Genomic DNA, 11,849 nt, shown 5'->3' with positions numbered 1-11,849 from the left:
CCAGGTGATTCTGATGCCCCAGAGAGTGAGAGCTGGTGGCTCCTGAGTAAGCCCAGGGATCAGCGTTACCTAAGATGAGATAATGGCTTCAGGTGGTCCTGCCATCCCCGGTATCTCCTGCCTCAGCCTCCTCCGTTGCCCAGTGCTTCAGCCCCCACTAGGCCTGAGAAAGAGACTTCTGAAGTCTACCCCACCCCATCTAGGATCCCCAAGGCCTTGCCGCGCCCTGGGGAATCAAGAGAGCATTCGGTCCAAGGCTCCGTGGACAAATGATGGTCTTGGACAGAGGTCCACAAACCACAGTCTGTGGGCCAAATCTTTATTTTTGTAAATAAAGTTTTAGTGAAAAACAGCCCATTCGTTTACGCGTTGGCTGCTTTTGCCCTCCAGTTGCAGACTAGACTAGAGTGAGAGACCATCTGGCCCTCAAAGCCTAAAATGTTTGCCATCTGGCTCTTCACAGAAAAAGTTCGCCAACTCCCAGTCTAGGGCAAACCCAAGTGCCTAAGGGGCCAGATGGGAGACCCAAATGAGTGAAGTAGGGCAGGGATGAAAGGGAGTGGTGGGGCCTGTGGCAAATTAGAAAGCAAGCACCCCACCCTAGACAAGGCAGCTCAGCCCAGCCAGATGCTGCTCTGTGGGAATGTTTCTAGATCTTTCCATTTCTCTAGGGAAAGTGGAAATCTGGATTTTTATGTGGAATCTTACTGGGGGGAGGGGAGGGGAGGGGAAATTTCATACTTTAAAAGTTTAAACCCCTTTGACACCCAGAGCATGATTAGGGACACCATCTATGTACTCTGGTCGACAAGGATTTCTAAGTAAGTCGTTAAGGACGGCTGAGGCCCATATGAGAAGACGCAGAAAATGTAGCCAAACTGTTCGCTTCTTCACCCTCCCCACAGATACAGAACCTAACGTGAGGTGACCAACAGACCTGCCCTGGCCTCTAGAGTGTGGCCGCCGCCTCGAAGTGGGCCTGCTCAGACGCCCCCCACGTTCCAGAAGCTCTGAGGTGAAGGGAGGAAGCCTGAGCGTGGGTGACCTCCACGGTGGCTTACGTCCCAACCATTGCCGAGGGGCTTGACCCCACGCCCTGAGTGCTCACGGAGAGAATCTGGGAAGGTGGGCTGAGGGGTGGGAGTCATGAAGCCCCCAAAAGTGGACCCAAACTTTGAGAGGAAAAAAAAAAAAATAGCCCTCACACCAGCCAGACGGTTCAGGGGCCGCCTCTGGTGGTGACCCTCAGAAAACCCTCCCGCCTCAGGCCAAGCCCTGGGCCTGTGGGAGGCAGGGCCACCTGGCGGCCAGCAGGCTGCAGACTCAGGAAGCACAAAGAGTACGAGGCACAAAGACACGGACAGCGGTTCTCTGAGAACCTGAACACCCGCGCGGCGGACGCGCGGAGGCCGGGAGCTTACAGCAGAAGCGGTGCCCCGAGGAGGGCGGCTCCCCGGAACACGGAAGGGCTTCCTTCCACCCGCCTGGGACTCAGTAAGTAGCAGGTCAGCGGAAACCCAACCCCAGCGAGGCACGTCCGAAGCCCAACCTGAAGGGCTCAAACGACAGGATGGGGGACAGAGGGGGACCCTGAGGCTAAGCCTCCCCCACCCCCAGGAAGACTGACGCAGTCTCGCGGAGAGCAGCGGGGTAAGAGGGCGGCAGATTCTAGGGAAGGGGGTGCGCCGATATTAAATATGTCATAAATAGGGAGGCTGGGACGGGCTAATACTGCACGGACAGGTTGGGGTCACATTCCTCTTGTCCGGCCGGGGACCCGGGCCTCGGCTCTGCTCCCAGCGATGCCGCTGGCCCCTGAGGTCACTGCTGCCAGTGGCCACTGGCACTGGTTGGGAGGAACCCGGCAGCGAGGGTGTCGCCTGGGATCCCCTGCAGTCTCAAAGTCCGGGGGTCGAGGGGCGCCGGCCCCGTGGCTCACGGCTTCTTGGCCTCGCTTCTGTTCTTCTGGAGTTTGGTGTGCACGACTTTGAGTGTGGTCAGGAAGTTGCCGAGGAAGAGGACAAGGAACGTAAGCGCCAACACGAACACCTGGGCGGGCGGCATGCAGAGAAGGGGGTGCCCAGGGCAGGGAAGGCGAGGCAGAAAGCACAAGAGAAAGAAGGCCAAGGCCGCGCCGGCTTGGGTCAGCTCTCCTTGCTGAAATGCCCCCCGCGCCCCCCGGGAGCTCAGAACCCCCTTGGCACAAGCTACCTGCGAACTGCAGCGTTTGCCAGCAGAAGGCAGAGATCTGGGCTAACTGGGTGAAGGGTGTGAGTCCTACGGGGTCAGGCAGAGTCCTGGGGGGCTCCTCCCGTGGCCCCCCTCCTAGCGCAAACCTCCTTGGGTTTCTCAGACCACTGAGGGGCTCCCTGGTCTCCCGAATTCCCTCCCATGGTCTCCCAGGCCCCAGTTGCAGCGAGCTCTGGACTGCAGGGCCCTACAGGGCAGGCAGGGGGCAAGGGGAGCTGAGGAAGGAATTCTCCCCGAGCGGCCCCAACCTTCCTCAGGAAACCCCCAACCAATGCGCACACACGCTCCACACACACACCACAAAACACACACACACACACACACACAAACACCATACCTGCCATTCTCTGCATTCCTCGTGGCTGGAGAGCTCAAATAACGTGATGGCATTGTAGAGCTGCCAGAACTGCAGAGAGGGGAGACAGGCACTGCTCAGCCCACCGGAGTCCCCTGGAGACCCACGTGGGAAAGCCCAGGGAGAGCGCCAAGCCCCCCAGCTTCTGCTGTCAACTGCCCTTGAGACACTGACAGCCCCCCCAAAATGAAACTGGGGCACCCCGCCTGGGGTTGGGCGGGCTGGTACCGAGGGCCGATTCCGGCTCTTGCCTTTGGCATCCCTGGACACTGGGGCTGTCTCAGCCCCAGGACCCCGTGGGGCCCAGTTCGGGGATGGCTGGTGAGAGGGGGAGAGCCCTGAAGACCTTCTGTTCCCGGGAGGTCTGCCCAGTGTAGGGGATACCCACAAACTCCAGGGGGACTCACGTGGCCACAGAACAGGAAGGGCAGAAGGAAGGTGAGGCCTCGCCACATCCAGGACTGAAATCCTTCTGTGGGGAGGAAGGAGGGAGCGAAGGGCCCGTGTGAGGTGGCCCAGGCAGGCCAGTCACTCTGAGATTAGCCAGGTTCAAACGCACGGATGGGGGAGGGGCACAGCCCTCACCTCCTCCAGGTGGGTGAGCGCTCACTAGGAAAGTAACCCAGGAAAAAACATGCAGAACACCTGCCACCAGGCCTGACTGCCCTCATGCCTCAAGTCATCATGAACCAAGTGGGCTGACAACTCTTACAGAACACTGACGTGCTGGCACTAGCTTTCTAGTAATTTCTTTAATTTGCACGGGATTTTGCATTTTATAATTGGCTTTTGCATGCATCACTTCAATCGAGTCTTGATGAAATAGAGCCTACTGTGCAGAGTAATTCGATGGAAATGACCATCTTAAAAGATAGAAGATTTTTATTAACCACACTTTCCCCTGAAAGTTTAGATGAGGAGTCTCCGATTTTTCCTAATGGGGCACCCACCTTGCTGAGTGAAAGTTAAGCACACATAAATTGCATAAGTGTAAAAACACTAGACTAAGATTATGTACATCATAAGACACAGACAAAAAATATCCATTTAAAAAGAAGCTAGAGGCCAGCATCCAGGGCCTGGCCCACAGCTGGTCTCGCACTTGTCAGCTGAAATGGAATCCCACGACGAATTATGAAAAGCAACTGTGTTAGTGTATATATGTCAAACCAAAGAAAAAAAAAGAAAAGCAACTGGGGTGAGGTCGGCAGACTGGCTTCGCGTGTGGCAGGTCTTGTCAGGTTCTTACTGGCACCTGTTCCCAGTGAGGAGTGCAGGGCGAGGTCTGGGGGAGCAGGGAGGGCCGCTGCTTGCCCCTCCACCCCCCAGGCTAGGCTACTCACCCACCGTGAGGTCCAGGTGATTCCTCTCCCCTAGGGCCCGCAGCCGGTAGAGGCAGCCCCTCTGGTAATAATATTGCAGGAACTGGACACAGCCTGCAGGGGGAGCACAGCGCCCAGCTCAGGGACTGGAAGACCCAGCGACACCTCCACTGCAGGCTGGCAGGTCTCCATTGCCCAGAGGGTACAACCTCCTCCCACCCCCAAAACACACACACACACACACACACACACACACACACACACACACACACACAGGTCTCCATTGCCCAGAGGGTACAACCTCCTCCCACCCCCAAAACACACACACACACACACACACACACACACACACACACACACGGGTCTCCATTGCCCAGAGGATACAACCTCCTCCCACCCCCAAAACACACACACACACACACACACACACACACACACACACACACACACACACACAGAGGTCTGAACCTGCTTTTATTCCTTCAAAGAGAGCTCAGGTTATCTGAGACTGCAACTAAGCCCCAACCAGGCTAGAAACTTCTGGAGCTTTCCTAGGCATGCAGTTGGCACTCATCAGATGCTTGCTGGAATGCTGGGAGCTGTGTGCTCCCAGCACCAAGACATGGAAGAGACAGTTCCATACAATGGGGTACTTTGTAGTCACTAAAAATTAAGGAGGCAGAATTCCGTGTTGACATGGAAAAATACCCACGATAATTGTTAATAGAATATAAACTAGGTTATAAACAAAGCTGTGTAGAGGGATCCCATGTTTGTAGACTACACATAATGCAGTATATGTGTGTATATATATATATTTATGAATAAAAATGTTTGAAAGGACATAGATCAATTAACACCCTAAGGGTGGAATTATATGTAATTTTCCTTCTTGGCTTATGTTTGTATTTGCCTGTAAGCAGGGTTTTATTTAAAAATTAAATTGTATTTTTTGAATAGGTAATATGCACTTGGCATCAAATTTAAGGGGAACAAACAGTAAAGAGAGTAAAACTCTCTCCCTGTCCCCCAACCACCCAATTTCTGCTTCTCAGAGGTAACCCCTCGTTGTATATAAATCCAGAGCTATTCTTAAATGAGAAAAAGAACATAAATTTCCATTTTGAGGAAAACAGAGTTAGTGCCCCCAACACCCCTCAGTTCCTGAAGGGTACAATTGGTCCAGTTCTGATCCAGGGAAGAAAAAGGCAGTGGCTGGAGATCCAGGGCGTGGGTGTGGGTCAGACATTGCTCTCTTAAGGCCAGGGGCTGGGCGGCAGGATGGAGTTGATGGGGTGTGGATGGCTCCTTCTGGATTTCTGGGACCCTCCCCAGTCCCTGGCCGACCAGGGACTTCCCCCAGTCTCACCTCCCTTCCACACAAGACACACCCTTCACAAAACAGACTCCATCAGTGAAAGCCACACCCAGCCTCGTCCCCTGAATCCAAGCAAGAGACACTCACTCTGAAAAATGGAGAACGCTAAAAACTGATCGCGAAACTTCTGATAAATCAGTCCGTTAGGCCTGCAGAGAAGCGGGGGAAAAGCAAAGATGAGCCCCCGCTCTGAAATCATTTGTTCATCCCCACCCCATCTCTGTTCCAACCAGAAGAGAAAAGAAGATTTAAAACCCAATTCTACCTTCTTTATCGCCATGTCCCTGGGGCTGGACCAGGTAATTTCCATCACTGCTTTAATCCATTCTACAACCAGGGGAGTGCAGGCAGGCATCTTGAAGCCTAAATTCCCACTGATTACCCCTAACCCTCCATCAGTCACAGCCTCGTCCCTGTGCTTGTTCTGTCCAGACTCGCTTGCTGTCACCCCGGCCAGGAGGCAGACAGGACGTTCCTCGGAGAAGTCCCCAGCCGACTTGGGGTGTCCCTGCAACCCCGTCGTAAGCTCACGCTTTACATCATGGCCCAGATGTCAGGCCATAAGGCCCCTGCATCTGGACCCCTCAGCCACCACCAGTGCTCAATTCACTGGCTCCTTGGGGAGAGTGAGCAGAGGCCCTGGGGCACAGCGGGGGACACTCACCAGGTCAGCATCACTCCAGACAGGAACGTGGACACGTAGTGGTGAGACACCCACCAGCCTTTGATTCTTAAAAGAAGAGAAGGAAAAGGAGCTCAGGCCGGGAGAGAAACGCAAGTGTCTCCCTGCTTCCCAGCCTGTGTCTGCGGGGGGGTGCCCTGTGACCCAGAGACAGCTCCTTGGAGGAAGAAATGTACCCACGCCAGGACTTCTCTCTTTCTGTCCAACAAGATGCACAATCACACAGAGACCCAGAGAGGCACTCGGGCCTCCAGCAGCTTCCCACTACCCTCAGAACACATCCCTAACCTCCTCATGACCCCAAGCCCCGCCTCCCCATCCCCCTTCCCCCCACCTTAAGAGGCTCCAAGCATCCTTTTCTTTGAATCTGCCAGGCCCATTGCTACCTCGAGGTCTACTATGGGCTGAATTGTGTCCCCCCGCAAATTCCTACGTTGAAGTCCTAACCCCAGTACCTTAAAATGTGAGTATATTTGGAGACAGGGCCTTTAAAGAGGTAATTAAGGTTAAATGAGGTCATAAGGGTGGGGCCCTAATCCAACAGGGCTGGTGTCCTTAGAAGCAGAGGAAGAGACACCAGGGGTGAGCGGTCTCAGGAGAAACCAATCCTGCTGGCACCTTGATCTTGACTTCTAGCCTCCAGAGTCGTGAGAAAATAAATTTTTGTTGTTCCAAGTCCCTTTGTCTGTAGTATCTTTTCATGGCAGCCCGAGCAGACTAACAAAGTCTTTGAACTTGTTGTCCTCTCTGCTCCAAGACCTTGGCCTGCCTGGCTCCTGGTCCAAGTTCAAATTTCGGACCAACTGTCACCTCCTCCAAGAGGCCTTCCCTGACCACCTTATCTAAAACAGCTAGACAGGGGCAGAACAGGAATAAAGACGCAGACGTAGAGAATGGACTTGACACGGGGAGGGGGAAGGTTAAGCTGGGACGAAGTGAGAGAGTAGCATTGACATATATACACTACCAAATGTAAAATTGATAGCTAGTGGGAAGCAGACGCATAGCACAGGGAGATCAGCTCGGTGCTTTGTGACCACCTAGAGGGGTGGGATAGAGAGGGTGGGAGGGAGACGCAAGAGGGAGGGGATATGGGGAATATGTATATGTATGGCTGATTCACTCTGTTATAAAGCAGAAACTAACACACCATTGTAAAGCAATTATACTCCAATAAAGATGTTAAAAATAAATAAATAAAACAGCTAGACAGCCCCGATCTGTAACACACTACCCTGCTTCATTTTCTTCATGGTGCTCGCGCTATCTGAAATTATTTTCTTCTCATTTGTTTCCTGAACCCCGTTCCCTGCTCAAAAGAGCAGGGATTTTGTCTGTTCATCTGTGACACCTGGCTCAGAGCAGGTGCTCAGTAAGCGTGTTGAATAAACACAGAACACTCGCACACGTTTATGCAGAGCTGTAGCTACCTACGTTACCCCACACAGATGCAGAAAGACAACGGGCTGTACACGCTGCATCTCGCACCATCCCCGACGCAGCTTCTCTCTGGGAGCCCCATGCCCTAGGCTCATCTGCTCCTCCGTCTACAGCAGGCCCTCGCCCCAGTCAGTCCAGAAGCTGCGGGAACCGTGCCGTCAGAGCCCAGCGGTCCCCCAGCTCAGGGCTCTCACTCCACAGCAGGACAGGGAGCCTGGCTGTCACCCGCTCCGCAGTGTCACAGGCAGCCCTTATCCTTCAAAGTCCCCGAGTGTTTCAGGCCTCTGCTGGGCTCCCCGGCCCCTCTCCAGGAGCTCAGTTATCGGAACATGATGTGGCAGCAATCTGCCCTGTCAAATGCACCCTGGGATGCCAGGAATTGGGACCCCCGAGGCATCCACGTGGGAGTAGCACTCAACCTTTGTCTTTCCAGAACTCTCTCGGGAGAGAACTGGAGTGCAGCCAAGTGGGGAGATGGGGTCCAGGGCGCTCCTGCTCACCAAACGGTGGCACCTGAGGGTCTGCTGGTTTGGGGGACGAGCTGCTGGATTAGACTTTTCTTTGGAACTAAAATCATCCTGCAACTTGCTTTCTTGTCTCGACTCCCAGGCAGCTATCTGTGGACCTGTCACTGACTTCTTAAATGCGACACGACATTTCAGGATGTGGCTCTACCGTTCCTGAAATGTTGCTATCATGCTCCATGATGCCACGACACACTGTGGAAGCCCCCCGTGCGATGACGCTGTTTCTCCACGGCAGCTACCAGGAAGTACGCAGGATGGCTGGGTCGGTGGGCACGTGCGTGGTTACTTCTCAAATTACCCTCCAAAACGGCTATCCCCATTTACACTCCCATCCTCAGTAGAGCCTGTCGAGCTCCCCAAACCCTCACCAATGCTGGATACCCAGTTTTAAAATTTCTCCCAGTCTTATTATGTGACGATTGGTGTGTCGTGGAGGCTTTAATCTACATTGTCCTCATAAGTGGATCTGACTGCTCTTAAAACCTTACAGCCCGAACACAGACATCATAAAAGCAGGAACAGCATCTTACCCCTGTCTTCTCTTTGCAGCCCTTCAACAGTTCTGGCCATTAAAATAAAAAGAAAGAAAGAAATGAAAGGGACCTCCCTGGCGGTCCAGTGGTTAAGACTCTGTGCTTCCAATGCAGGGGGCGTGGGTTCGATCCCTAGTCAAGGAACTAAGATCCCACATGCTGCAGGGTGTGGCCAAAAAAAAAAAAAGAAGAAGTTCTGGCCATAAACTGGGGGTTAAGGCGATGGCCTGTGGATGCCTGAGGGGCTGTGCTGAGGAGCAAGGTTTTAGGTGGCTCTTTATTCCCAGCACTAACAGCATCAGGTAAACAGTAGGTACTCAAGAAATGTTGAAACGAAAAAAGTGATGTCCAGGAGGTGCAGCTGGTCTAGATGCCACCAGCACAGAGGTGACAGGAGACTGATGCAGGTGCCACGGGAGTTCACGGGACAGGATGAGACATCCGTCCACTTGTTTGTTCCCAGTCTCCCCTTCCCTGTGTCCCTGTCTTGCCCGTCAAGAGTCTACAAGGACCCCTGGCTCTAATTTTCTGACTGAAAACACAGCTGGCCCCATCCTTAGCCTTTCAGCTTGAAGAGCTACCAAGAAGTTTCTGCAAGCCCCGGAGGCCTGGCAAGCCCCACTGTCCTTTGTCCTACCCCGCAAAGGTCCCTTGAGAAATGCCCTCTCTGTACGGGAACGGCTGGAGGCAGACACAGGCTCTGGGCCACAAGCTTGCCTGGGCAGCAGCTTTTAATTTCACAGCTCACTGTGCCCAGAGCCCAGCGCTGACAGATGCCACCAATAAACACAGCTCAGCGGCATTGGGAGAGGCTAAAAATGGCCTCTTCCCCAGCGTGCACTCACCAGCCCCATGGTCCATCTGCACACCCCAGGGTTCTGGGCTGGTTTCGTTCACATGTGTCTATATAACAGTGTTACTGTGATGTCATTCAGACACTGTACAATTCACCCATTTAAAGTATACAACTCAGTGGTTTTCAGTATATTCAGAGAGTTGTGCAAACACGACCACAATCAGTTTTAGGACATTTTGTATCACCCGTATCACCCCGGACAGACTGCACCCGTTAGCAGTCACCCTCTGGCCCGTTCTGCCACAGAAACGAAGCCTGCAGGAGCCTGTGGGCTTTTTAAATGAGCAGACGGTAGATGCCCCAGGAAGGGTGGCACACTGCATGGCCAGCATGTAGGGACAGCACGTCCTGGTATCTGGGGATTGTGGCCGGAGAGCTCCCTTCAGGGCCCTTCAGCCATGTTTGCATGTGTGCATAAGATCTGGGCACCAGTCACTATTCAACCCCTGGCTGGCTTTGAGCTTCGGGTCAATCTGGGCGGCTGCGGGAATGGCTTCTACGCGGAGGCACCCTCTTGTCCCTGCCACCCCTACACCTCTGTATCCTAGGAAAGGCCCTTATAAAAACCCATCAGATCTAGGCATTGGTGGGTTGGCTTGCCAGAAAAGCCAGCGTGATTCCTGATTCATTATTCATTCTGGCCTGGAACTAGGGCAGAGGACATCTGTTTTGCCTGCCTGTCAATCACTCCCTATTCTGGTTCTCCCCCTTATCGTTCCTTCGGGGAATCACCTCACCCCCACACTCAGTCTGGGTGGCTCAGTGGAGCTAAGATAACTGGGCACATCACCCAGAGCCAGCCAATCAGGGCTCTGCATCCCTCCAGCCACAGTGATTGGGGCAGGGATGAGCATGTGACCTGCACCTAGCCAACTGGAAGTCTGTCTCAAGATCACCCCTAGGCCAGTAGAGGAAAGATGCTCTTTCCTCTCGGACTGCTGATCTGGTAGAATGCTGGCCTGGGCTGCTGGGAGCCAGTGAAGGAGATAACAGAATAAGGAGAAGGAGGGGGGCTGTTACATTGTTTGAGCCCTTCTGACCTCCTTGAACGATTCATATGCTCCCATAAATACCCCTCATGTTTACTCCTATCAGGTGGTTTTCTGTCATTTGCAAAATTTGCAAGGGAGGTTGACCTGCTTATTACACTAATTGAGCTAATGAGCTACATCTCACATGGGAAGCATCAGACACAAACCAAGGGTGGCTCCAGCCCATGATGGGGGGCACCCTCCCCACACCCCACCTCTCCAGGCCTTCTTCCCCCAATACACCCCTAATTCAGGTCTCGGATGCAACTGGGAGCAGGACGAAAAAGGCCCCGTCAGGCCAAAACTTGGGCAGCAGGCCTCCAGGAAACCCATATGGCTCAGTTCCAGCTGTCTTTCGAACACAGGTATGGCCCCAATGACCTTCCCCTCATTGCAGAGCTTGGGTTCAATTCATTTCTACATAGACCCTGGGGTGTTTACTGGGTATATCGACTGTGAGCTCCAGAGGTAGCCCTGAGACGCTTCAGAAATAAGAAAGGTAGTATTCATACCAATCCAGACCCACTCCCTCTTCCTCACTGTGCTTTCTTGAAAGGGTTTCTTAGCTATTCCCTAATAAGTGCCAAGTGTGAGGGGAAACCTCACAGGCATCTCCCTTGCCCGCCCCCAGGAGAGGAATCAGCTCTGAGAAGGAGCTGGGGGAGGATGGAGGCTAAATACCCAACAGATGTTGAGGATGAGTCACAAGTTTTAATCACCCAGATTCCATCCACCTGCCATGCCTCCCTCCCCCACAAACTGGCCACAACTCCCACAGTCATTCCAGAAAACGAGACACCTTTACGGGCCCACCCCACTCATTCCACACTCCCACCACCAACACATCTGTTGTCCCATCAGAGCACAAGCCCTAGGGAGGCCCCAGAAAAGGCCCCATTAAAGTGTCAGGAAAGTGAGGGGGCTTTGGAACCCCACTTTCCCCCTTCAGCCCTCCTCCCTGTTTTCTGGGTGTGCCCCACACTTGCAGGCACCTCCACTCAGTCCTGCTCCCTCCTCTCGGGGACCACCCCCCCCCCCAACCACATCCACAGAAAAAAGTGACCAGGATAACTCTTACTAAAGTGTTAGTGACTGTTAGAGATGTAGCATGTCCCTGAACACTCTTAATATGAGTCCAGCAGAAGGAGGAAACTCCAAGGCCGACAGCAAGCCCAGGGATGCACAAAGAGAATTAGTAACAAGAAAGCCTGGCCCATTGTCCTGGGCCCATTTCCCCACTATGTACTACTCTGAGTCCCCTCCGACCCCACCCAAAAGCTGGAAGACACTATTCACTACAATTAAGGAAAACTACAAATGTTATTTATTTGGTAAGATTTTCTACTTCAGTGTTTCCCAAAGCATGGGGCATGTACCACCAAGTTTTAGATGGTACCTGAGTGTAACACTAGATGATACTGAACCACGTGGTGAGAAGTCATGTTTTCTGTTCTTTCCATTCTCCTGATTAAGTC

The 11,849-nt window shown here is 53.2% G+C and overlaps 1 protein-coding gene across 1 annotated transcript in view; it reads right to left on the bottom strand.

The window, feature by feature from the left end:
* Positions 1–1,901: 1,901 nt before the first annotated feature.
* TMEM120B (transmembrane protein 120B) overlaps positions 1,902–11,849 on the bottom strand; it is a 45,586-nt gene continuing 35,638 nt past the window's right edge. The window contains exons 7-12 of the mRNA XM_082853538.1: positions 5,970–6,035; positions 5,393–5,454; positions 3,949–4,041; positions 3,013–3,077; positions 2,588–2,656; positions 1,902–2,049 (exon numbers count right to left, since the gene is read on the bottom strand). Coding sequence (XP_082709664.1) covers positions 1,936–2,049; positions 2,588–2,656; positions 3,013–3,077; positions 3,949–4,041; positions 5,393–5,454; positions 5,970–6,035 — 469 coding nt within the window. The 3' untranslated portion in view covers positions 1,902–1,935. The remainder of the gene's footprint in view (positions 2,050–2,587; positions 2,657–3,012; positions 3,078–3,948; positions 4,042–5,392; positions 5,455–5,969; positions 6,036–11,849) is intronic.

This window comes from Leucopleurus acutus (assembly GCF_964270905.1).
Source record: "Leucopleurus acutus genome assembly, chromosome: 13".
In the NCBI taxonomy this organism is placed as follows: domain Eukaryota; kingdom Metazoa; phylum Chordata; class Mammalia; order Artiodactyla; family Delphinidae; genus Leucopleurus; species Leucopleurus acutus.
The sequence above is the reverse complement of the archived record's forward strand: the minus strand, read 5'-3'. Positions and strand labels throughout refer to the sequence as shown.